The following is a 27,992-nucleotide window of genomic DNA, read 5'->3' as shown; positions in this document are numbered from 1 at the left end:
CGACAGTTACTACATGAGCAAGTGAGGAAAAGTTTCCTGTCTAGAAAGAATGACCAAAGTGCACTCTCATTATGCAACCACCCCGTGAAGGAGAATCTGGCCAAGGTGATGCTGGCTCTGTTGGGAGGAACTCTTCTTCGAGGCACGTGTACTGGCTCTGGAACAATTAACCAATCAGACCTGATATTTACAAAGGAGTAAAAAGCAAACATGAAAATGATCGAGAAAGGCTATTTAAAATTGGAATGTATGTTTTCCTCCTCCTGCCCAGGGTCTCTTCCATCTCCTGCACCACACAGGGCTCCAGAGACTCTAGTGAGTCATCGAGTCCAGTGAGGAATTTCAGCCCTCGTGCGGGGGAAGTTGGAGATCTGTTGGATAATCTCATGGGGAACAGAGGTGGCTTGAGCCTTTTGGAATTTGCCACCATCCAGCTGCTCCAGGGGAACTGAATACGTTCTCCTCCTTCGGATGGGAAAAAAGGAAGATTCTCCCACCTGGGTGCAGAACTGTGGAGGTCGGTCTCCTGCCTTGGCAGGTCACGGACCTGGGTCAGGTCACAGCGAACGGTGCAGAGAGAACTGGAGCACATCATCTTCAGTGTCACCAGGTGATAGAATTTGGATGTGTTGTCCCCACCGAAACTCATGTGGAAATCTGGTCCTCAATGTGGCAGTGCTGGAAGCTGAGTCATGGGGGGCGGATCCCTCATGAATGGATTCATGTTCTCCCTGGGGGAAGTGGGGCCCTAGTGAAATCTTGCTCTATTAGTTCCCTGGAGAGCTGGTTGTATAAAAGACCCTGGCATCTCCTCCCTGCCTCTCTTGCTTCCTCTCACCATGTGATCTGCTTGTACCCGCCGGTGCCTGCCGTTTTCCACCATGAGTAGAGGAAGCCTGAGGTCCATGCCAGAATCAGCTGTCCCAGAATCATAAGACAAACAAACCTCTGTTCTTTCCAAATTACCTAGTCTCAGATATTCTCTTAGAGCAACACAAAATGGGCCAATGCACCAGGGAGGAGGTAGCGCGGCCACTGGGGGGATGGAGGTGTCAGGCATCGACCCAGCTGCTATCAGCACCTTCTTGCATGTGAGAGTCTGACACGGCGAGCCCAGGGTTTGCAGCTTTTGGGCTTGTCCCAGTTTTGTTTCCACTTCCTTTCACTTTGTCTTCCATTTACGAGCCTCAGATAATGTCATGACTTCAACACTGCGCTCGTGTTATTACACTGGAAGTTCAACACGTTCATCAAAAATGAAAGAAATCTCAATCCAGTAGGAAATATTCATACAAATGAGAACCAAAGTTGAAATAAATACGTCTCAATATATGTCTCTTTTCAAATTCTAGCACTTAGAGATTTGATCCTGTACAGCATTATTAAATTTCTTCGATTGCACTGAAATACAAGTTGCCTCCTCTGTCGGCATTTCCCTATTAAAGGACTCGTTCACTAGATTTGATGCCTTCCACCTTTCTTCACAGGAGCCATAGCTCATATTTTCCGACATAATCGATAGATAATAGCAGCATAGAGCTGAGGCATTAATTCATTAGTTCTCTTCGTCTGTCACCAGTAATGTGTTGACTGCATATACATGAGTGATAACATGCTTGGCAATGTGGATCCAGTTATAACTGAGACAGGGAAACTGTGAGAAAACTTTAGTAGTTGTCAGTACTAGTTTTCCAGTGGAAATTGGAGAGATTAAATCACATAAACTTGCAAGTTACTTGCTGAGAATCTGAACATAGTAAAAAAATAGTTACCGTGAGTATTGATATAACAAATATCGTAATCCTCTGTAGAGTCTGCATTCAACCGAGTCAAGCCAAGAGAAGCTTTCAGTGCAGCTCCCTTGACACGCTCAGGGCCAGTCACATTGGTGCCTCTCAAATGGAAACTCCACGAGGGGGACCGTCTGCAGGCCTGTGCAGGAGCAGAGCCCAGGCTGCCAGTGTTGGAGCAGTGCCTGGTGCAGAAGAGAAACTGCCCAGCACCCTTGAAGCACCTTCCGGGGAACCGGTGTGGCAGGAAGTCGAGTGACAGAAAATGGCTGCTCTGTGAACAGTTTACAAATGAAATACTAATCTGTCCTTCACAGTCAGTCAGTTTCACCCACGTTTGGTGATATATTTTGAAGCAGGGATTTAAAAAAAGAAAATTGGAAAGGACAGAAAAAAGGTTTAAAAATATACGGAGTATATATATTGTATAAAAATACATGTAGTATATCTATTTTCTTCTTATTCTAAAATAATATATATGTAAATATATGTAAACATAAGTATACCTATGAATCTAACTGTATATACATATATAATCCAACATTATAAATATATAAATATTAGATAATATGTAATACTGTATGTATAATTATCTTTACATATAATATAAACAAAGTATTTGCATTGACATATAATTACCTATGCATATAAAATATATATAATTTTAAGCATATATAAAATGCATTTAAATATATAAGTTATTTGTATTGGGGCTTTTTTTGAAGGGAGGGTGAGTGGACATTCCTTGATTTTCAACCACGGATAATCACAATACTAATTCAAAAGCTATTTCCTGGGCTGGAATTAGGGAGTACTTTCCTCAAGCCAAAAATTTAAGGAGGCCGCAATCTAAGGAATCGACACAAATGATATTTCCATGCCGTATGAAAAATGAAAATTAGTGAAAAACTATCCAGGAGAAACAAAGTAATACAATTTTAAGTAAAGACCAGAAATGACCGTGCACTTGCAAATCCCTCAGAGTCTCACCAGGGAGAAGGGAGACTGTGGCAATTGCATGGTCATCAAGTGTGGCAAATTGCACTCACTCTATGCCACTCTCACCCAAGAGCGTTGAAGGTTCTGACCGGCTAAATGCCCTCAACTGCTCCTACACGACACTGCTCCTTTTTCTTCCTAGCAACACAAGTCACGGTGGCGTTCTGCGAAAGAAGTTTCAGCAACCTCAGGTGAAAGAGCAATGATCGAAGATTAATCCTGAATCACAAGAAACCTAAACATGGCCGTTCTGTCCGTTGAAAAGTAAAGTAGCACCTTGCAAATATCGTGGAGTTTCCCTCCTTTAATGCTAGGAAAGTAAAATTACATAAAAACGATCTAAATCAAATAATGCCGCTTTAATTTGCCTAGATTCCTTTTTTCAAAGACTTGAACGTCCTGACTCAGAAACATGGGCCACTGAAAACTCCGACGACCCCACAGGGGGGCGCACGTCCCTCCTCCCGGCCCCGGCCCCGGCCCCGGCCCCGGCCCCGACTCCATCCCTGTTCCCGGCCCCAGCCCCGGCCCGGGCCCCGGCCCCGGTCCCGGCCCCGGCCCCGGCCCCGGCTCCGTCCCTGTTCCCGGCACCGGCCCCGGTCCCGGCCCCAGTCACGGTCCCGGCGGTATCACCGCCGTCGTCCCCGCTCACTCGCCGGACGCTCCCGCACTCGGGCTGCTCCCGGACCCGCTGTCTACCCGGCTCCCCTTTCCCAGGCTGTCCCGGCCTCGCGTCCCCCACTCCTGCGGAATCTGTGACCATCACAGCCCGTGCGGTCGCGAGCCCTCGGGTCCCGACTCAATGGGTTTCCCCGTCAAACTCAGTCTCGCTGCGGCTTCTACGCGAAAGAAAGCCCCGAGCACAGGGAGCAGCTCAGACACTCACGGCCCTCACCGAAGAAAACTGGGTCGCGCCAAGCCGCGGCGGAGCTCTCTCCGCAGCCATCGGAGGAAAATGTTCTCCACACTATTTAAGCAGCACCGGTTCGGCGCGACAAGCGGCGACGTCTGCTCTCTCGGGCTGTGGCACCCTCTGAAACCAAAAGCGGCCGAGTCCGTCCGCGTTTCCGGAACCGGAGGCTCAGAAAAGGCCGTTCGCGCGCCCTCTCGCGGCCGCCTCGAGAATCACTGAAATTCTCAATGGTCCACATCTGCCTGCTCATGGCGGGAGTGGTGCTCTGCTCCGTCCCTGCCTGCTCATCTGTCTGGGGCATGCCTTCCAGCCATGGCCTGGAAAACCGGCAAGCCATCATGCTAGTGAGACGGATGAAAAAGATCCCATCTCACTCATGCTTCAAGGACAGGAAGAACTTCAATTTTCCTTGGACAGGAGAAAATATCACCCCAATCCAGAAGACACATGCCACCTGTTTCCGTGGTCAGATGCTCCAGCAGATCCTCAGCCTCCTCAAAAGAGAGAACAGCCATGCTGCTTGGGATGCGATCCTCCTCGATAAACTACTCTTCAGCCTTGAGAAGAGCCTGCGACAAGTGCAGATGACAAATGGAGAAACTCTCTCTTGTCCTGATTTGGGAAATGACGTTCGGAAGTATTTCCAAGAAATGATTGGTTATCTGAGGGAAAAGAAATACAGCCCCTGTGCCTGGGAGGTGGTCAGAGTGGAAATTGAAGTGCGCTTAGTCCTCATTCACCGCCTTCAGAGCAACGTCAGGAAATGACGTAGAAGTTATACTCAGGACCCTCCCTAACCAATTACACGATTGTTTACCAGGCCCCCCAAAGCAAGCTAAACTCACACATTTGCACCAGCTGAAAAACATCTGAATCCTAAATCATGGGATTATGTAAAACATACGTTCTACATCGTGAATTTACAGTAGAATGATTAGAGAGAATAACATGGTGTCTTGTCCTAAATAAATACTGTCATGATTTATAATTTTCATTATCTGTTTCAATTCTTGAGTGGTGCTTGTTGTTTCCGAAGTTGGAAGTTTAATTGTTTACAGACATGGTTCTTCAGTCTAGAATTTGGTGAAGGGCATTTGTCAGTCAAGTTGATGCTCGCTCCGGTAACAGAACAAAAGAAAACCACCAGTAGTTAGATGATAATACAAACTTATCTTTCCTTTATAGAAGAGCTCAGTGTTGGCCTCCTCTGAGCGGGGTTTCAGGGACCTCACAACCTACTATTTTGCAGCTTTGCCATCATCAACATATAAGTTCAAACAGGTTTGCGACGCTTGAGGCTACTGTGCTCAGTCGATATGGAAAAAATTATATGGTGGATCACTTGTAGGATGCTTTGAAGGACCCATGCTGCACAGGGTGAACATCACTTCCAACCGTATTTACTCAGCCTGGATTCATGCTCGTCGGATACCTAAGTGCAAAGGAGAGGGGAAAGAGAGTCCGACTGGGGGATTAGTGAGAAGAGAATATATGTTCTTTGAATAAGACCACTCTTTATTTTCACACTGTGTGTACTAACAGTATTTGTAAGAGAAAATTAACTGGCATTCTTGCTAGGCACAGTTTATTTCAAAATCTGATGCCAACTCTGATTCCACAATTTAGACTCAGGGAAAACGACACGGATGTCATTCATTAAAGTTCACAGCGACACTGACTGAATCTTGGAAAGAGTTAAGTGATTCCCAAAGGCACAGGCCAAAATTGAAAAACAGACAAGTGTATAGGGACAAGGTCCCCAAACACATTGTAACATTCACATCGTCTCCGTATTATCGGAAAAGACAAGGAATGTGCGATCAGGCAAGGCGTTGCGCTTCCTTGAGGGGCACTGAAGTAAAAGTGGAAGGTGGGTCTTCCATTTGCAACCAGGCCCTGTGGCACATCCTGAGGTTCTAAATATTAAAACTACAAATGGGAAGAAAGCATCTCTACAATCAAGTGTTTGTGTTTTGTTTTTTAAATCGTCACAAAATCTTCCATTACAATTTCCCTGCATGAAGCGGGAAGAGCTTACAAATTCTTTAGATCTATTGTCTTCCCAATTCATGTCTCCAGTATGTATTGGTATTATTCTTTCCACTGTTATTATAATGATTATTCCTTTCATAAATATTGACTGAGCTCCGGAAATGATAGGAACTAGGCTAAGATGCCCAGGAAACAAGACCGCATAAGACGACTCCTCTGACCAAGAGTAACTTACGGACTCATGGCGACCTATATTCTTAGGACGAAGTTCATTCGAAGGTTCAGTGTAATAAAGACATCATCTCTGACAGCTAGGAGAAATAATATAGCCATGTGTAAAGAAGGGGTGTCCTTTGAAATTGTGAATTCCCTTGCTTCTTGCTGGAGACATGACAAGACGATGAGTCAACTTCTGAGTCCATTTATCCACAAGGAGAAAACAAGGGATGCATTTCTCGCTTCCCCGTTATCCAGAGAGCATATTGCACTCTCACAAGTTTGCCTTTTCTGTGTGTAAACTCTTGTGGTTGTTGTGTCTCCCTTGACTCTCTTGAAAGCTGGATCCAGCAAAGCTGAAACCAACCCCTGGACCAGCAGTGATTGCTTTTCCTGGAGCCCATGCCCGTTTGCTACCTTTGACCTGCGTCCCTTCCACCACTTTTCTTCTGCTCTGCCGCATCCCCTCATCTGCCCCTTGGCTGGGCTCAATTTAGCTAAATTATCCTTCGTCGTGTCCTTTGCAGTGGGATATTGCTTTCCTTGTGACGTTTGATCACACTGAGGTACATATATTGGCTTTCTTGGTATTCCCATTCCTTGGGAGGGAAAATGCAGCAACTTTCCTTTCTATGTAAAAGGAAATGGGAAAGAAAGATCTCTGGTGTCTCGCCAGCGGTACACAACAATTGAACAGCCATTTATTTTCATCACACCTACATCCCATTGTTGCCATTTATGACAAAGATGGCTTCCTTTGGTTTAATAAGATTCCATTAGAATTGGAATCTCCGACTGATGTTTGGTTGGAAATTTGAACTTCGGTGCAAAACAAAATTTTCTTTTTAAATAAAATTGATGTTCTCTCCATCGTGCATTCTTCTTGGGATGGTATTGCTCCCAAAAGTGTGAAAATTAGTTCCTAGAGGTGTTAACAAATCTTAGTCATTACAATAATTTGTGGTTCTCCAAAGCCCAAATCTAAGAAAACCTGTCCCTTATTACTAATTTTTATTTCCCTCGGGTTTTCTTGTGTATCAAGAAGCATCGACATTGAGTTCTCGGAAGATCCACAGAGCATATGCAGCATGAGCAATACAAGCCTACGGTGAATAGACGATCGCTTGATCTCAAAATCATGTCTCGAGATGTGGCCTCCACACGAATACATATGGACTGCCTTTGGCTGTCTCGTGGATGGAGCTGAGGTTTGCTCCTGAGTGCTACTGAATGAGTTAATGGCTTTGAGATTTAAATGCAAAGAATTTGTGCTTTATTATGTGGCTCTGCTAAAGTTATTCGCCACATCAATAATGAAGTCGAGTGCTAAAAAGAAATAAAAGTTGACCGCACCTGGGGGAACATCCGGGAGGTGGCACAGTGACAATGTATTCTATCGTATGGAACAAAATTTAAAGTTAGGTACACTAGAAATTAATGGGAAGAAAATAATTGAATTGATAGATAATTTTTAGCAGTTTTGAAAGATATTTAAGTATGTCATTACATTGGTATTGTGTATTTTTGTAACATGAATTTGCATGTGAAATTTGACTCATTACAATTTATATAAGTCAATAGATGACACAAAAAGGAGCTCAGCAAATAAACTTATAAAGCCAAGTCAAATCAATAACTTTGAAACTTAAGTCTTGGCTTAAAATTTTTATAGAGACCTTCTTAAACATGCATTGAATGCAAAAAGTTAACTTCACACTTTCTTTTCTACGTATAAACCTGAGCTACAGATACGGTCCGTAAATAATTGCACGATATACCCCCGCCTTTGTAGCTTATCACAGGAGGGTCAATTCGGAAAAAACAATTTAACCAGGCTCTGGAGGAAAGGGATGAGCAGGCCACCATGAAAGAAATAAAAGAGAAAAGAAAAAGGTGGAGAAACGCTGCTCTCAAAGTATGTAGAGAGTGCATAAAGAAAGCAAAAACAGAAGTAGAAAGGAAGACACGGGCATCCAGAAAATGGAAACTAGTGTGTTCCCTATTTAAGACACATGCACAAAGCAAGCTCTTCAGAGATCCTAGAGGCCGAGGCTCAGAGTCGCCCATCTCAGCCAGGCCAGCAGCATCTGCGAGATCCCCAATGGCCTTGCCCTTTCCTTTACTGATGGCCCTGCTGGTGCTCAGCTGCCAGGCGACCTGCTCTCTGGGCTGTGATCTGCCTCAGACCCACAGCCTGGGGACCAGGAGGGCCTTGGTACTCCTGGGACGAATGAGGAGAATCTCCCCTCTGTCCTGCCTGAAGGACAGAAATGACTTCGGATTCCCCCAGGAAGACTTGGATGGCCACCAGCTGCAGAAGGCCCGAGCCATCTCTGTCCTCCATGAGATGACCCAGCAGAGCTTCAACCTCTTCTGCACAAAGGGCTCATCGGCTGCTTGGGATGAGAGCCTCTTGGACAAACTCTGCACTGGACTCTATCAGCAGCTGGACGACCTGGAAGCCTGTCTGATGCCGGAGGTGGGGGTGGAAGAGACTCCCCTGGTGAACGAGGACTTCGCACTGGCCGTGAGGAAATACTTCCAAAGAATCAGTCTCTACCTGAAAGAGAAGAGGCACAGCCCTTGCGCCTGGGAGGTCGTGAGAGCAGAAATCGTGAGATCCTTCTCTTCATCAATAAACATGCGGGGAAGATTAGGGAGGAGGCAATGAGACCTGGTCCGACGTGGAAACGACTCTCATGGACGAGTACACACTATCGCACTTTCCTGAGCTCTCCGGTCGCCAAGACTGTCACTTCTGCTACAATCACGACATGAAGTGCCTCAAGTTTGTCAGATGCCTTCAGGGTGTTTCAGCAGCGTCATGTTCAACCCTGCAGGGACTGGTACTTACAGACGACCGTGCAAATGTATCTATCTATTTATTTATTTAAATGTTTATTTATCTAACTGTTGACAAGATTGAAATTGTTTTTGTCAATACGCCTTTATACTGTGCTTAATAGAACAAAATATATTCTTTGTATTTTGTGAAACTGTTATATTGCTTTCTGCATTAAATTTTTACTATAGAAAAATGCTTGTATTTGTTTATTCTTTAAAAAGAAAGTCCAAGCCTGTCTCTACAACCTGACGTAAAGACAGATGGTACAATTCATCTCCTCAACATTAGTGTATTCGAGCTATCGGTAAAAATGAACTTCACCTAAAAGAGGTTGTTTGTTCCCCTCAGAATACGGATGTGAACATGCTCTCTTCTATCTTTGATTCTTGGAGGGAAAGAGAGCTCAAAAGAAAAACACTCATACTTAATATCAGTTATGTGAAACAGTATAATGAGAAAATGAAACAACCAATAAAATTCTCTCTGCAGAAGGTAGATGGAAGCATGTCAGGAAATAGAAATAAAATTACCGATACGCCCCACAAATTGCTAGACATGTAAGTGCAAATGTCCAGCACTAGTTGGACACAGGAATTTGCAATTGGCAAGGAATTCAATGCCTGGAGGATCATAATGGCAACTGAAAGTGCAGAAATGAAGTTGGTCATGTGGGAAGAGATGACAGAGGGAGAAACAGACATTGTCTGGATTCTAAGGACCTTCAAACTTTAAAGGAAGTGGACAGAAGAGCCACAGATGAAGAAGATGGAATAGCCATCCATTATAAAGACTCACCCTTTGGAGACAAAGACGATAAATGTCTTTTCTAAACAATAAATGTGCTGAGAAGAGGAATCAGTAGATTCCACAGAAGGTGTGAACTCAAACTGCCCACTACATTGGAAAATAGACCGTACTGGCAACCTTAGTGACATTTGGTTTGTAGAACGAATAAGCAGAAACCATACTGGAGTCGGTAGAAGTGAAATGAGAGAAAAGAAGTTAGTGACCCTGAGGGAAAGACAGAAATTCGAAGAAATCTGGAAAAGAATGCGGGGTTTTTTGTGTGTATAGTTTTTCCCATTTTGCAATACATACTTTTTTCATGGTTAGAAGACATTTTTTATATATACATATATACAGACACACACACACACACACACACAGAGAGAGAGAGAATATTGTTTATGAATATTCATGAGATAGAAAGCTGATTGTCAGCCCTTGTGCCCATGATGTGAGGGCCAGATTCCTACTGGCAGCACGCCCGTTACCACAAATTGCATTTGTACCCTGTGTCCCCCACCCGATAATGCCCGAACTCCCTCTCCCTCCCTCAACCCCTCACTCCACTTTGTAGCCCATGGAATGCTCTGTCCCTCTGCAAGTCCAACACACTGCTATGGACTTTCTTTCCTTCCTTCTTTCTCTCACAGCTCCTTACATAAGTGAGCACATGTGATATTTATACCTCTGTGCTTTGCTTATTTCACTCAACATAAATTTCTCCAGGCTCATCCATGTTGTTGCAAATGGGAGTATGTCATTCTTTTTTGTGGCAGAGTAGTATTCCATGCTCTGTGTTGTGGGGAGGGGGGGGTGTATTTAAATGTATATGTCACAGTTTCCTTATTCATTCATCCATTAAAGGATATTGTTATATTTACTGTAAAAGAAAATTGTTCTAGTTAAGTCTGTACTGTCACTTTGCCCAAAAACTCTCTGGAGCCACATCATGTTTGCTATCCGGGATTTAACGACTTTATGCATAGTTGAGAGAATTGCAGAACCAAGACTGAGCTGGCCATCACACAGCTGGGGGTGACAGCTAATGAACTTCAGCACCCAGCTGCTCACCTACCTCTCCAGGTCCCACCCAGGCTCTGGATTGTAGATTTTGGCTGCGTAAGACGAGAGAGGGAAAGACAAGAGCCAGGTCATGACTACAGTGGTGAGGAAAGTATTTGGGTAATCGTGATGCAGTGTCACCTGGAAGCGGCTCAGTTTGAAGGCAGCCACACCTCCATCTTCGCGACTGCTAGTGCCCTGTGCTGTAGTGGGCAAGGCCCCATGCTGTAGAGCACAAGGTCCCAGAGATGACAAGCCAGGCGTAGAAGCACAGCGAATACCAGGAGATGCAGTGCCAAGTCTGCACACGTGTCTACACCACAGGGGCCGGTGAAGAAAACCAGGAGCTCACTGTGCATGGGGTTCACCATTTGGGAGTTCTGATTCCACTGGAAGGAGACTGCACCCATCAGATGATGCTCATTTGCTCAATAAACAAAACTGAGCATCAAGACCTGTGAAGAAGTTCTAAGAACCAACAGTAGCTCGAAAACTCAGATTGTAAGAAATGGGACAAAATCTGGTGTACTGGGTTCCTGCTTACACAGATAGAAATTGCAAAATTTCTTGCATTTAGGTTACAACTCTGCTTGGCATACAATTGTTTTTTTCAACTAGGTTCTCCCAAGATACCGACACTGCGTAAATCTGAGTGCCCCAACACTGACTGAATGTCATGATGCCATCTGCCAAGGATCAACTCCCTCGTTATGTCAGGAACATTACAAGCAGAATTCCTCTTGGGGGATCTCTTTTCTTCATCCAGGTCTTGACAGATTTTACAAGCCCACATTAGGCAGTCTGGGGTGCGTCAGTGGGAGACCCACTCGTTGAGGTTACTGAATATAAAACACTTTAATGTAAGCAAGACCCACTGCCGACCTCCTCCCCAGTCCACCTTTCCTTCTTCATCTACTCATGTTTCAAAGGCCGACTCTGTAGCCATGCCTACAACGGTCCTTGGAGAAAACCCTCAAGCACGTCAGGGAGAAGAGGCAACCGCACAAGACTCAGTACCTGACCTGGAAACCTCTTTCACCCCATTCTCTCCTGTGGGTGACAGAAGGCCAGATGGGGCCCATCCAATAGGGTGCACGGGTGTGCAGAGGTCCCTCTGAAGCAGAGGATGACAGTCAGGACAAACATCAACAACAGCGAAACAGAAGGCCTTGGAAGACACTAAGCAGGAGAAGATGAAATAGACGATGCAGGAATAGAGACCATCCATCCATGGGAGAAGAGTCTCTTTATCAGGACGGGTGATTAGTAGAGAAGCCTGGGCACAAGGAAGCCCAGTTCCTGCCTTAGATCCCACCAGAGAATACATCAAAAACAGAATGAGGCATTTCTTTCCATGCTTTCATGTATATAAAAGGGGGAGGGAACCAAAATATCCCGATTTCGTGCTCCAGAAGGAGCCTAGGCTCCCAGCCAGGATGGGGCAGTCTAGACCAAGGATGGCAGGTCCATCCCACCATCCTCACGCCTGCCCCGGACACTGGGTCTGGGGTTCTGTTTCCTCTGGTCCGTGGACGGTTTTCCTTCACTGTCTACTCTCCAGAAAACTCCTTTCAAAGAAATGTTTTCAGAAAATTCGAAATATTTCATGGTTTTTCATACTACAAATTCTCTGAAAATGTGGTGTAATGTGAACAGCAAAATTGATTCTTCACGAATATGTTTGTTTCTCCTAAAGAAAGAGTGTTTTCTTTTTTCTCTGCTACATTTGGTGGAAAGTTCGCAAATCCCAGGCACTGGGGCTTAGATAAAAGAGGAGATCGGCTCCCGCACTCACTGGGCGCTCACTTGGAGTTTCCAAAGCTGAGCGAGGTCAAGGATGGAGTGTGATGGGGACAAGGCACACCCACCACCCTCTCAGGTTCCTTCATTCATCATTCTGAAAATGGTAACTTAAGGACAAATGCAAAAACCTAACAGCTTGACAAACACTTGGGCTTAAATACATGAGCAAATCCATTAAAGAACATGCCTTGGGACTTAGACTGATCAGTCCTTCCCTCTGCTCCGTTCTGATACTGAACTACAGACAGCCATGGGTTGGGATACCTGGGGTTTCACAGGCATCCCAGGACCAGGAATGTCCCACTCAGCCTCCAGGAACAGCATGAGACAGGACACATGACATATCCCAAACGTGGACCTGGAAAAAAATGCTGACGGACTGGAGAAGAGATGGACAGCCCTAGAACAGTCAGGGATATAGCTGCTCATCGGAGAAAGACAAAATAGGTAAAACAACTAGGAGGGTACTTCAAAAACTTCATGGAAAGATTCATATGATCCTTCAGTTCTCTTCTTCCACAGGCTCTTTGAAGTAACCTCATATTAATCCATAGACAAGCAACAGAGCAATTCTTTTCGGGCAATTGTGAAAAGAGTGATACTCAAAACAAATATTGAAAACCCTGAAATAATAGGACAGGTTTCCATAACAATGTCCTATTACAGTGTTTCGTCACGTTTTTATGCTTGCCTCGTACATAGAGGGGAAAACTAACTCGTGTAGAATATTTCCCAAAGACTCTACAGTACATGAAATCCAATTCTAAAATCATGTCATCTATCTGTGATTTTTATTGTAAACATATTTTTTGTGTTATTGGGTTTCAATGACAATAAATTTAATATTTCTTTATTTGTACACCAATGTTTATATCTGCATTATTCACAAAAGGCAAAAGACGGAGACAACTGAAATGTCCATTAATGGATGAATGGATAAACAAATATCACATATACATACAATGGAAAACCAGCCTTAAAAGGAATGAAATTTTGATACAGAAATCCGGAATACAAAACTTCCAATATCACCCATAATTCACAATAAAGAATTCTACACTGGAATTCCTTTCTATCTGACATTTGTGTGATATTAAGCCACCCTTAATCTCTTTGAGCTTCAGTTTTCTCATCAATAAAATCGGTTCCAAATATTTATATAGTTGTTATGAATATTAAATGTACTTAGCATAGTATCTTCTATAGAGTAGGAATTGAAAATATAGTAGGTATTTTCCTATTTTTTTCATACAAGTATGGCTGTATATATGGGAATATTATTTGTCTTTCTATAAAAGCCATAGGCACTGTGTCCTACCTTCAGTAAGCGACCTCCACAGGAGGCAGACTAAAACCCCAGAACTCTGTTATGAATTCTAGACAGGCTGAAAAATTGTCACTCCTCATTTCAAAGAAGTGTCCTATATATACTCAGTCAGGCAATGGCGGCTTGTATAATACCTGAGAGTGGGGAAGAACTTTCTAGAGAGAAGTGAACAGGTGGGATGTTTATCTCCCGACCCTGGCACCTGGTGCATTCCCTCCCTCGCTCTCGGCATTCCAGGATATATTCCCACATCTCTGTCTTTACTTCTTTTCCAAAGTAGAAAACCCCATGGGCCCCTTGTCCTTCAGTCCCTTCGCCTTACTGCTGCTTCACACAGAGCCGCTTTCTCTTCCGTTGTGGTTTCAGCTTAGTGGTTTCCCTAAAGAGCAAAACGGCACAAGTAGAATGTGGAAGTGAAATAAAATGTCTAAGTTTTGCAGAAACATCCGCAAGAGAGGCTTTCCTTAATTTCCGTCGACGATGATGTAACAAATGATGCAGCCGCATCTAAGAGGAAAGAGAAAGCAGGATCGAGCTTGTGTGCGGGCCACTGGCAACCCACTCAGGGGAAGGCCGCCACCGGTGACCTCGTCTGGCGAGGGCCGCAACCACGACTCGAGGGCAGTTATCTGGTCTATGGAGAAATCCTACCACTTCCTGATTTCTCTTTTTGGTGCAAAAAGGCTATTTCTTGGCAAGAGTAAATTCCAATTCTGTCATGAGCCTGTTTCCTTACCTTTTGTCTACTACAAAAAGAACAAGTCTCTGGCTTCAGGCCAGGACATGGACTCCTTGGGATTGAGCAGTTATAGGGACAGAGATGTATGTCCTACATATAGCCTACTGTCCATACCAGGGACTCCCTAGTATCCACCCTCTACGTACCGTGGGAATCCAGGGGGTAAGTAGAGCTGCCAGTCTGGGCCTGGAACTCAATGGTAATCAGAAAAAGCTCATGTTTAATAGTGCATTAGGTTTCATTCCTAATACAAGACTTCAAATATTAGCAAATGAAAGAATATTCTCACAGTCACTGTGAATAACAATCTTGACACATCTTCTTAGATAGCAAAAGAGACAATTCCCATAAAACGTATGGAGTGTGAAATAACAATATGATTGTTACCTGGGAGCTAGTGAGGTTTATTTATTCAAATCTCTCAATTTTGGTTAATAAATTGAAAGGCATTTCTGTAATTGGCACCATTTTTTCATCAAGGCATTTCACCAGGACTGTATGTGAACTGCTGAGGTGGTGGTGGGGGCGGGTCACTGCACTGCACAAGGGTCTCCTGCATCTTTTCCTCGGTCTACACTCTCAACACTTGCACTTGCTGCTCTCACACTTGGTGTTGACCAGGGCATCAGTGAAACTTGAGTGTAGTTCATTCTCTGCAGTCTTCACCTCTCCTCCAGAGGGGAGGATGGACAAATTTAGGAGATGGGCAAGGCTTGGCTTTCCAGCCTGTATCTGTTGCAACTATCCAGGGGGACAGAACCAGCAGGACATGTGTGTATAGGGAGAGAGAGATGGGGGTAGGGGAGATTGCGGGGATTCATCCTAATGAATTGGCTCACTTAATTGTAGAATCTTGGCAAATCCAAAATAGGGAAAAGTGCAGTTCAAGTCCAAAGGTGATCTGCTGGCAGAATTACCTCTTCTTCTAGGGAGGTCAATCTTTTCCTTTAAGGCCTTCAACTGATTGGTGAATCACACATGTTATGGAGAGTACGGTTTTTTCTCAGTGTCTACTGATTCAATGTTAATCGAATCCAAAATATAGCTTACAAAACCATGTAATGTTTAATCAAATATCTGGGTACCATAGCCTAGCGAACTTGATGCATAAATTAACCATGATAATGCCCCTCTCTAATTGATGTCCTAAGCACTTTTTAGTTATTATTTCTCTTCTATTCTTTGATGTCTATATATGATTTATATATTATATGTAATTTTCCTACATTTTTTGTTTCTGGCACCCTGAAATCAGGCTTTTCCATCACCTTGCCAGGAAAGTCTCTATAGCCATGCTGTGTTTCATATGAAGATGTTAAAATTTGTGTGTATTAAACAACAACCACCATTACTTTTGTACTTTGGCTCTTTCTCATGAGTGTACAATGTTACTTCAGGATTCCTCTTCCCTTTTAAAAATCTAATCCTCCCATCAATTCTCCATTCCATCAAGATTTTATTTTCTGTGGTGTGAGATGAGATTTTGCATTGATTTGTTTCTTTATCATGAACTAATCATCCTAGAAAAATTTATTGAAAACATTTTTCTATCATATTAACATCAAATATATCTTTTATCCAAAATCTAGTTATGAGAGATAATGTAATTTCAAGAACTATATGCTTTAAAAATCTGGTTACCTGATTTCTCACTGTCACACTGTTTTTAGTAATATTATCATAATCTCAGTTCATTTTCTAGTGGAGATATATATGCCAAGAATTCTTCTTCTGTTCTTTTACATTATTATGGAAAAATTCTTATTTAAATTTATATTTCATCTGGAATGTAGAGCATCCACTTCATGAAAATCATAGGCTCTTGGCTACGCACAAATAACCAACTCCAATTAATATAATAGTATGAGACAATTCTTCCATAAGATGGAAGAGGAAAACTTAATCCATAAATTTCTTCCCCAAATATCTAAAATAAAGAATAGGTGAAAACCAGCAAAATGCAATAGTATGCGCCGATAAATGGCAGTCAAGGGAGCAAAATTACTCTTCAAATTTGTAATCGAAGCACGTTTTAAAACAGCAGAATTCTAAAATGTGAAACTCTTTCAATTGCCTGTAATATGCAGTATAGGACTCTGCACTGGATCTTCATTCTGCCAGCAACTATACATGATACTGGGAAGTTCACTTAATTCTTTGACCCTTATATTTTCTTAAATGAAAATAGGGTGCAAATATTTCCAGAGTTGTTTGAGTGTTAAATAAACCAAAACATTTTAAAATACTTAATGAGTACTTGAATTTCCCACACCATGAATGCTTAAAATATGGTTATTTTCTTATTTTGTATATATATATATATATACACACATGTGTGTATATCAGAATAGTGAATTCTCTCACCCCTCTCTCAGTAACTACTTACAAAAACGTGACAATCTAAAATAGAGAATTCTGTGAGTCCTTTGGGGGAAGACTTAAAAACCGTCACCCTCTACATGCCCGATTATTACACTCAGTTAGGAAATGACAACATGATAAATATCTTCAAGACAAGTTATTCTCTTGAACTGAAGTGAAATATCTACATCTGCATATTCATATATAGTATTAATTTGCTGGTTCTGATACCTGGCACATGTCCCCCTTCCCTCCTGTTTTTCGGTATCCCATTCTTCATTCCCACACGCAATAGTTTCCTTCTTCTTTCTCTAGAAATTTCCAGTGTGCTCACCTTGTTCACTCCTCCTCAAGCGGCACCGTCTATTCATACAGCTGTTTTCTCTACCCTTGTGGGTTTTAGGCATCAGTTTCCACTTAAGATTACAAACCTACAAATTAAAAGCAAAAGCTGAGTGAAAGTTATAGGTTTTTTAGAAGCTCTTTTATAAAAGCCTTTTCTTCTTTTCCTATGATGAATATTTTAGATGTGGAAATGCCCCTGTAGTAGAATCAATTATGTCCCTGCCAAACTCCCTGAAGCTTGAATGTGTCCCCCAAGTTTTATGTGTTAGAAACTTAGCCCCCACTGTGACTGTTAACAGGGTGGGAAATCCTATTATGATAACTGAAAGGTGGAGCCTTGAAGAGGTGATTGGATTGTAGGACCTTGCAATAGTAAATGGATTAAAAATGGTGTTCAAGGGCTTGGTTCTGAGGGCTTTAAAAGAAGAGGAGTCTGTCTCTCTCCGGTCTCTCCTCTCTCTGCTCTCTCTGCTTTCACTCTTTTGCAATGTGAGATCCCTGGGTCACTGTCACCACCACCAGATGGACTTTGAACTTCTCAGCCTCAGAAACTGTAAGCAATAAATTTCATTTTCTTGATAAATTGCCCAGTTCCAGGTACTTTGTTGTAAGTAATATAAAGGGACTAACACAGCCCCTGTTACAATGATGTAACTGACGGTAGCTGTACAAAAAGGAGAGAGAAAGCAAGACCCATTTTACTCTAGGTGCTAGTAAAGTATTTACAGAGGAAGATCATCTACTACTGGCCAAGATGGACCAAGGCAGAAACCAAGTCTGTGGAGAGCAGGCTTCCTTGTGTTTGTGCAGAAGTCTGTCTCCTTCCACTGGCTTTTTCCTCAGAGCTAAAAAGAGGCTCTTTCCTGGTAAGAACTGACCCCAGTACTTGAATAAACCTGTTTCTGTAGCTTTTGTATTTTAGAGGGAAATGAGACTCTCTGCTTCAAGCAAGACATATCTTCTTGGGGCAGTGGCACCTAGGTGGAGAGAGAAAGGGTCAGAATGTGTCCCTTGCCATGCAGAGCCTCCTGACTGGTCACCCCCTCTACTTACTGTAGGACACATGGAGGAGAGACAGCCTGCCTACCTGGATGTGGACTGCGAGGAAAATCAGGAAAAATCTCCTGTTTAATGGCACATCAACCCTTTCTTAAGAGTATGTTGTCAGTTTTACAGATTCACTCCTACTATCAGATCATGTTCCTTAACTTTATAATCAGGAGGAAAATCTCACTATCATTTTGAATAATGAAGGAGCTGGCATCAGTTCCACCTTGACTTAGTAGCAGAGAAAGCAAAGACAGAAGAAAAGGAATTTCAGAGAATACAATCCTGACTACCAGCTGACACAGTGGACTGTCTGTCAGGGTAGAATTGAGAGGTAGTAACATAATGTGAGCAACATTGTAACTGAAGAAGTTAATTAGGAAGTGTGTGAATTGCTCAGGTGTGAACTGCTCAGGTAGCAGGGAGAGGTTTCAGCTGGGATCTCTCAAATCTCTGCCTCAGGCTAGAGACCCACCCTTTAGATGTCTCCTCTGCTAATGATGGGATCCAGGGGTCTTATAAGTTAAACAATTTTCGTCCCTTCCTTTCCTTTCCTTCCCTTCTCCAACACTTGTCGGGGAACCAGTTTAGGAGCAGAGCTACCCGGACATTTTAAAAAATAAATCTGGCTGTCTTTGTGACTGCTTAATATCTCTCAAATATGATCCCCTCCACTCTTTGGTTGCTGCTTTTTTTTTTTTTTCCTTTCTTTTTACAATGTATCTTTTAATCTTATTTATCGGATGCAAAACTTCTATGCAAACGCTCCATACTGTCACCTTGCCCTGGAAATCTCTGTAGCCATACCTTGTTTCATATCCCGTAGTTACTGATTTGTTTGACACAAAAGTACTGAAGAACTGAGGGGCAGGGCTGGAGGGACCAGGACAGGGGGTGGGAAGCGAGGCATGAGCGCTGAGCGGCCCGCCCCACCCATGTCCCTAGGCGGAGCCAGAGTCTACTCCCCACCCCGCCCCCAAGGCGCATCAAGTCCCCCTGAGAAGGGGTCGCAGATGCAGATACGCAGGGAGCAGCAGTGCCCCAGTGCTGATGGAGAGGTGTTGAGGAATCACCGCGCAGGGCCAGCTGAAGATAGCCAAGATATTCGAGCCTCAGGAGCAGGATTGTGAACGCGGCTATGTCTGGACCCCTCCTGCCTGCTGATGGTTGATACCCACCCGTGTCCAGCCTGGCAAAGAAACATAGTAAACAGAGGGAGCCCTACCCACACCTCTGCTTCTGATGAGTTGGCAAAGAATCCAGGAGCTCATCTGTGCCTCTGTTTAGGCACTTCCATGTTCTGATTCCACAGGAGAAGACTGCACCAGACATGACTCTCATTTCCTCAAAAAAACAAAGCACACATCATGACACATGAAGAAGTTGAAAGAGCCAGTAGCATCTGCAAATGTGGGAGCAGAACAATGCCTCAACTAGAACAGTGGCGAGTCGTCAGGAGATGGAACAACAGGACAGGACAGCACTGAGTCAACTATTCGCATAACTCTGATCAGAGGGAGAGAGGATTGAAGTGGAAGCTGACGGTGCAGAGTTCTCCCACCAGGACCAGGCCGACCACAGTGTTCCCAGCATGGATATAGGAAGGGTTCGGGGTTATTCCGGTACATGCTGCATCTTCTGTTTTCTCCCTAGGAACCAACAAGTCATCACAGGGCAGGGAAAATTATTCATGGGTCCAGTGCAACCCAAGGAATCTCTAAAATTCTTCTTATGTTGTAGCCTCCTTTAATAACAAGTATGAAAACAAGACTTGAACAAAAGTATCCCAGGCAGGTATTGAATACATTCAGCAACAAGTGAGGCAAACCTTCCTGGCAGTACAGATACTAGTAATGTGCATACTGGAAGATCACAATTTCTAATGGCAGCTAACACTTTCATGACAATGCATTTATTTAATTTTGTTAATAGAAAAGAAGACACTGGTAAATCAATTATTTTTCTTTTCTTTCCAATTGGTTTATTCTGCACTGAGTAGGCATATTTAGAATTAGAAACACTTCCTAAGGATTAGGGGCCAAAAACCAAATATCACATGTATATACATGACAAATTTGAATTGTGGTATAATGGGGGTAGCTAAAGGGCTGTCACATAGCAGCCTATGGTAATTAATCATGAAGCTGGTAATGATGGAAGCTTTAAGAAAAATTCCTAAGGACATACAGACAAAAAAATTCATTTCTTGTCTGGCAAACAGAAACTCCAGTGAAGGGGTTATCACGAACTCCAGGAGCTGTGGTCCCACGGGAAGCAAGCTAACATCCTGCACTGATGGCCCTAGAGCTCCACCTCAACTCCCCAACAGCCATAGACGCTGCTGGACAGCAAGTAGTGCAGGTGCACAAGGGCCTTTGCCACATTCGGACAGTTAGTGGGCAACCTGGCACCAGAGGAAAAGGTTCCATGTTACTGCCTGTCTGTGTGGGCCACAAGTATTTGTGCACACAGGTAGGCAAGCCAGTATCTCAACAACGACAGGGTTTTTATTTCAGACTTTGGTAAATGTTTGCAACAACAAAATGATATCGTCTAAAGTTAAAAAACATAGACAATATAGAGGAGATGATGTGGGAAATCTCATCTGTTTTGATGCCAACCATACACCACCATAGATATTCAAAGACAATCACACAAAGCAATGTGGCTGCTTTTAGAATCAAAGGCAGACTCTCCTCAGTAATTATCCCTTTAAAGGCATTCACTATTTCCTTACAGAAAGTGCATAATATTCTTCCATCATGGCCATATAAAAGATCTTTGTGGCACTGATAACTCAACCATCAGATGGAAAGATCAAGAGAAAAAAATCTTCACTTGGTTCTGTCACCAGACAACACAAAGTCCAGTCTGGGCTAGAGGTGAGAACTGATTTGTCATTCTTGGGAATTATGAGAACAGCAGGGGCCTGAAGAGAGTCAGCCTTGGAATAAATGAGGATCCGAAGGAGGTAAGTTGGGACCCACACAGCTGAGTTGTCATCAGTATGGAAATTATTAGAAGCTTTTTATTTACTCAAAAACTCAAGTCAATAATAAATATTTTTCCATGGGTCTGCAGTTGATGGGTGAATAATGTTGTTTTAATACATTTCGTTGAAGAAATCACTCATTCAATTTTTGACGTGTTTTTCAATTGGCAGAAAAATCTACTCCCTTTTAGCTATTTAAAAGGCATTTTGTCTACTTTTACTTAGAACTAAAATCTCAGTTCAGTACACTCATACCGCACCCCTGTTGCTGTACAAAACAATAGACAACAACACTTTGGCATCTGAAGTGGAACTCAGAATCCTTTGTCATCTCACCCCCCTGCTCTACTGACTTCCTGACTTTCCTTGGTTCGTAAATCCCATGTCCATGTCTATCCTTCGCTTCCCTTATGCGACCTTCCAGATAAGCCATTACCTCAACTCTCCATCGGGCATTGACCCTGGGTCTTTGCTCTATCCTTCCACATTTGTAGTTTTCTCCTGATGATTGTATAAATGAGTGTAATGCAAATAAGGTTATTGAGAGGAAAGACTTAATATTTAGATCTGAAAAACAGTGATTGGTCTATTATTTAACATGCAAGAAATTCTGATGTTATCATTTTTAATATCATCATCATTATGATTAACTAGATTGAGAGCAGATTTTTTTGGAATCATCTAATTCCCTTTATTTTCATTCTAGGGTTCTCAAAACAGTCTTTTCCTTTCCTGAGTAGATTTACTAATTAGGTAGTGTGCTCAGACTAGGCTAATATCCCTCATCGTGCAGGAGAGGGTAGTATTCTAGCAGCAGGATTCTGGTTCCCAGAATTGAATTGGTTGCTGTGGCTCCTCACTTCTTCAGAGCTGATGACATCTTGATTAAATGAAAGAAAAGTCAGGTGGCAGGTCCTGCAAAGCTGAGGGAGTCCATGGGCCCAGGACCTGCTCTTCTTTGAGGTTCTGGCAGAAGCAGCCATTTTCGTGCCTCTGTGCACGTCACCGTTGACGTTCAGTCTCGCTCTGCCGTGGCTCCTAGTCCCCACTGCTGTTTCATTGAAGTTTGCTAACTTACACTTTGCCATTTTGTCAACAGAAAGTCACTTTTCTCCTTTCACTTTCATGACATCAAACTTAGTTTTGTTTTCTTTTTGCCCACAAACAACTGTCGAGTTTTGCTTTCTAGGAAAGTTGAAATAAGAAACAAAATATCTGAAGTCATGGAAATTATTGAGAAGAACAGTGCAGTCCCCTTGCCTTTGTTTTACTTCTCTTTATTTGTCTTATTTCATCATGAATTACAATATAATGTAAGAACAGTAAGACAAACCTTGCCCTACAAACCGCTCCATGAAAAGAAGGTATGAAAATTTTAAATGAAAAAATAGAAGCAATTAAAGAAGGCTATTTTTCCATACTATGATAGCCCAGGACTTATTGACCTGCCTTGTCGGACTGAGACACAGTCAGAGGAACAAAGAGCCTGAATGGAGTCACACTGACTGAAAGAACAAGTGAAGGACACCAGTTTCTGTAATATAAGGTCCTAATAAAAGACTGTGTTATCACTGAATTTCCTGTGCCCACATCAAAACTTTGAGGGTAACAAGTGTTTAATAGCTTAAGTAAAAGAGTAGATCAATGGCAAATGTACCTGGCAAAATAAATATTATTTTACTAGGTAAAAATTCTTGTAATCAGATAAACCCTCCACCTACATAAACAAAACAACCTTTTCCTATCAGCATCTGAGGGCTGTTGGCACTATTGACTCCTGGGTACATGGGCCAGGAAAGGAGGAGGCCACCGCTGAGAACTTGGGTCATTGACACAAACACTCTAGGGGTGAGGGCAAGGATCCTGGAGGATTTATTACCTTGACAGCAAAGAAACAAACCCCTCCTCAGTAAAGGAGATCTAAAGTCATCAAATGTGTTGAGCCTGCCCTCAGGAGGTGAGTCTGGAAGAGTTTGGGTTGAAGACACTTTGCCACTCTAGAGGAGAAGGCATCCCTAGATGGGCGAACTCCCTTGTGAGTGAGGTGGTGCTGGGGAAATGACATAATCTTGAAATTAGAATTCCCACACCCATAATCACCAAAAAAGAGCCAGGATTCCAGCTAGTGGTATTGGCACAGCCTAAGGAGCAATCTGGACCTCCCATAAATAAATGGTGGAAGGCAACCGTGCTGCCTATGCTAATCCTGAAGCATAACCTTATGGACCTGCCAATATGTATTTTGATAAGAATAGCAGCATTAGAGAAACTCATTCACTAATAATCATCAGACTCTTCCATGAACAAAACAGCTAATAAAACCCCGCTCTTTGTTTTAAAGCAATTATTTGCCACACATGGTCTGGAAACTTTCTAAACAAATACAGAAACTTATAGGGCTGAGAGGGTGTGAATCCTGTGTAAAGTATGGAAGGTACATAAGTCATCCATGATCAGCACTAAAAATTTGTTCCCCTAACAGAGAAGAGTGATATTGATATATGAAAACAAAAAATATGTATGTGTGTATATGAGAATTTACATACCTACATAAACTATGGTATTTGGGACATCAATGTTTCTCAATTAATTGATAAGTAACTATTTGGATTGGCACGTCGGAAGTTGACTGACAGCATTCTACTGCTAAAAGAGTTTGGGTTAATGACATGTTCTTAGGTGATAGAGAGAATACACAAGTGAAAACAAAAAAGGGAAGTAAAAGTGGAGAGAAATGTTCAGAAAATGAAAACTCTTGTGTTCCCTATTTAAAAGCCATGCATAGAGAGAATGTCTTCAGAGGACTTACAGTCCGTCCACGGTCCCCCCAGCCCCAGCTCAGCCAGGCCAGCAGCATCCTCAGCCTCCCATGGCCCTCCTGCTCCCTCTACTGATGGCCTTGCTGGTGGGCAACTATGGCCCTGCTGGGTCTCTGGGCTGTGACCTGCCTCAGAACTCTGTCCTGCTTAGCAGGAAGACCTTTGTGCTTCTGGCCCAAATGAGGAGAATCTCCCCTTTCTCGTGTCTGAAGGACAGAAGTGACTTCAGATTCCCTGAGGAGGTGGTGGATGGCAGCCAGTTCCAGGAGGCCCAGGCCATGTCTGTGCTCCACGAGATGCTGCAGCAGATCTTCAATCTCTTCCACACAGAACGCTCCTCTGCTGCCTGGAACCCGACCCTCCTGGACGAGCTCCGTGCTGGACTTCATGGGCAGCTGGAAGACCTGGAGACCTGCCCGGTGCAAGCGATGGGAGAAGAAGAATCTGCTCGTGTAACTGAGGGTCCAATACTGGCCTTGAAGAGATACTTCCAGAGAATCCGTGTCTACCTAGAAGAGAAGAAATACAGTGACTGTGCCTGGGAGGTTGTCAGAGTGGAAATCACGAGATCCTTCTCTTCATCAACAAACTTGCAAGAAAGGTTAAGAAGAAACGCTCGAGACCTGCAGTCATCTTGAGAGGATTCTCACGGTCTGATCTGCCATTATCACACTTGCACATGTGTCTTTGCTCATTTCAAAAGGCTATATCCTCTTTAGTGACTAAATTATTGGATTAATTCAGGAAATATCTTGTTAATAGTATTAAACAAGTATATGTTAAAAAAATTCATCTCTAGGCTTCATTTCCTAAAAAATTACTGTCCTGATGTTATTTATTTATCTATTTATTTATTTATCTTTATTCTTTTGTATCTTTGATATTTATAACATTTGACATTTTACATATAGTAACATGTTCATCTCTATATTGTATTAAAATTTATGACATGTTCACTTTCCATGTTATTAAATTTGCTGATCGCTTTATTAAATTTTTATCAAAGAAACTTGTTTATTCTGAAAATATAATCCACACCCTCATTTTGTAAAGCAAATTGAAGAAAGGTTAAATATGTATTTACTCTTTTATTCTATGTACATTGTATGTGTAAATTGAGTATGTGGCAGATTGTGGAATTTCCTTCAAGAAATACCATTGAATAAAGCAGACAGTTCCTTCTGTGTTGAAACTCTCAGTCTTAGATGGAAGGAGATGTAAAGACAATACTAATTCCTATTTTACTTCAATTATATTTAATGCTACAAAGAACAGGAATGGTAAATGATGTTCCCACTCCAGAAGCTTTAGGAAAAAAGATATTACTTGTCCTTCCTACGTTGTCCTTCCTCCGTTGCCTGGGAGACAGGTAATTCCAGAAGTCTTACTGGCAGTTTGGAATCTGGGTCAAGAATGAAAACAAATGTCATGGGTGAAGGCGTTAATTTGGGACTCTTTACTGTATGTTTGATAATGAGGGCATGGGAATACATGTGGTCACTGATAAATAGATGGGACAATGAGAGTAAGATTTAAACTTCCTGCAGATCCTCAAAGGTAGATCATAGGAGAATCTCCCAAGGGCACTGAGGTGGAGCAGCCAGTGCAGTTAGAAGGAGAAATAGGAAAAAGTGGGGGAGAGCCAAAGAGGAGAAGACAGTGGTGATTTCAGGGAAGATGAGGACTGAACTGTCCCAGTGGACCTGACAACAGGCACCATTGGTGACCAAGGGGGATCTGGTTTAGTAAAATTAATGGGACAGAAGCCAAATGTGAGTAGGTTAAAGAAGAAACACAATAAGCAAAATTGGGTGCACCCTGCGACTATAAAATCATTTTGGTTAGCTTCTATGTGAGGTGGAGTTGGAAAATAAGGTGATACCTAGAGTAGAACTTCAGTTATCATCTCCATGCATATGTTTTAAAGGCTTTCTGAAAATCATTTCAAGAAATGAATGAATTGGAACAAAACTTTTGAACATATTTTTATTGATGTATAGTTAACAAGTAAAAAATCTATGTATTTAAGGTCTGCAACATGGTGTTTTGGTACAAATATACCCTGTGTAATGATTCCCACAATTAAGCTGATTAACACACTCATGAACTGACATGGTTATCTTTTCGTGTGTGTGTTTGGGGGGAGTGGAACACTTAAAATCTGCCCCTTAGCAAATTTCACGTGTGCAATGCATTGTTATTAACTATGTTTACCATGCTATACTCAAAACTTTTAATATTTGATTTATATGATTTAAACTATTACTTACTTAGCTATTTAATTCAAAACATTGCTTATTTATTTAGCTAAGTAGTAATTTATTATTGTTCTAATTAATATTACCTTGTAGTAAATTTAAATAGTAACACATTTGCTTGCTAGTTTCAGTTCTTTTTTCAATCTAATTTTACAATCAAGTTTCATTTTATTTTATCTGTTATTTCTTTTTTAAAAATATTTTTTTTATTTTATTTTGTCAATTTACAATGTGGTTGATTATTGTGGCCAATTACCAAAACCTCCCTCCCACTTACCACTCCCCCCTCCCTCCCAACAATGTCCTTCCCGTATGTTTGTCGTATCAATTTCAAGGAATTGTAATTATCTCTTCTTCCCACCCCCCCACCACCCAGTTTTTTTGTTTATTTATTTATTTATTTTTAGCTCCCACAAATAAGTGAGAACATGTGATACTTCTCTTTCTGTGCCTGACTTCTTTCACTTAGTATAATTCTCTGTAGGTCCATCTATGTCTTTGCAAATGGCAGTATTTCATACTTTTTTATAGCTGAGTAGTATTCCATTGTGTAGATATACCACATTTTCCATATCCACTCATCTGATGATGGCCATTTGGGCTGGTTCCAACTCTTAGCTATTGTAAAGAGTGCTGCGATGATCATTGGGGAACAGATATACCTTTGATTTGATGATTTCCGTTCCTCTGGGTATATTCCCAACAGTGGGATAGCTGGGTCGTATGGTAGATCTATCTGCAATTGTTTGAGGAACCTCCATACCATTTTCCATAGAGGCTGCACCATTCTGCAGTCCCACCAACAATGTATGAGAGTTCCTTTTCCTCCGCAACCTCACCAGCATTTATCATTCAGAGTCTTTTGGATTTTAGCCATCCTAACTGGGGTTGGATGGTATCTCAATGTGGTTTTGATTTGCATTTCCCGGATGCTGAGTGATGCTGAGCATTTTTTCATATGTCTGTTGGCCATTTGTATATCTTCCTTAGAGAAATGCCTACTTAGCTCTTTTGCCCATTTTATAATTGGGTTGCTTGTTTTTTTCTTGTAAAGTTGTTTGAGTTCCTTGTATATTCTGGATACTAATCCCTTGTCAGATGTATATTTTGCAAATATTTTCTCCCACTCTGTTGGTTGTCTTTTAACTCTGTTAATTGTTTCTTTTGCTGTGCAGAAGCTTTTTAGTTTGATATAATCGCATTTGTTTATTTTTCCTTTGGTTGCCCATGCTTTTGGGGTCATATTCATGAAGTCTGTGTCCAGTCCTACTTCCTGAGGTATTTCTCCTAAGTTTTCTTTAAGAAGTCTTATTGTTTCAGGGGGTGTATTTGATTCTTTTATCCATTTTGAGTTGACCTTAATATATGGTGAAAGGAATGGGTCGAGTTTCATTCCCCTGCATATCGATATCCAGTTATCCCAGCCTCATTTGCTGAAGAGGTAGTCTCTTCCCCAGTGTACAGGCGTGGTGCCTTTGTCAAACCTCAGATGGCTACAGGTGTGTGGGTTGATTTCTGGATTCTTTATTCTATTCCTTTGATCAGTGTGTCTGTTTTTATGCTATTCCCATACTGTTTTGGTTATTACAGCTTTGTAGTATGGTTTAAAGTCAGGTAATGTTATGCCTCCAGCTTTATTTTTTTTGCTCAGCATTGCTTTGGCTATGGGTGGTCTTTTGTTATTTCATATAAATTTCT

General features: G+C 42.2%; 2 protein-coding genes across 2 annotated transcripts; both read left to right on the top strand.

The window, feature by feature from the left end:
• Window positions 1-8,035: 8,035 nt before the first annotated feature.
• LOC134364645 (interferon alpha-3-like) lies at window positions 8,036-8,560 on the top strand (the record flags this gene model as incomplete). Its single annotated transcript, XM_063080644.1, has 1 exon — window positions 8,036-8,560. A coding segment is annotated over one exon (525 nt), but the record flags the coding sequence as incomplete, so codon positions are not given.
• A 15,526-nt stretch (window positions 8,561-24,086) lies between these two features.
• LOC134365012 (interferon omega-1-like) lies at window positions 24,087-24,674 on the top strand. Its single transcript, XM_063081234.1, has one exon. The coding sequence runs from the start codon at window positions 24,087-24,089 to the stop codon at window positions 24,672-24,674; it is 588 nt and encodes a 195-aa protein (XP_062937304.1).
• Window positions 24,675-27,992: the final 3,318 nt, after the last annotated feature.

This window comes from Cynocephalus volans, chromosome 16 (assembly GCF_027409185.1).
Source record: "Cynocephalus volans isolate mCynVol1 chromosome 16, mCynVol1.pri, whole genome shotgun sequence".
NCBI lineage: Eukaryota > Metazoa > Chordata > Mammalia > Dermoptera > Cynocephalidae > Cynocephalus > Cynocephalus volans.
Note: the sequence above shows the minus strand (reverse complement) of the source record. Positions and strands in the feature narration are given on the sequence as shown.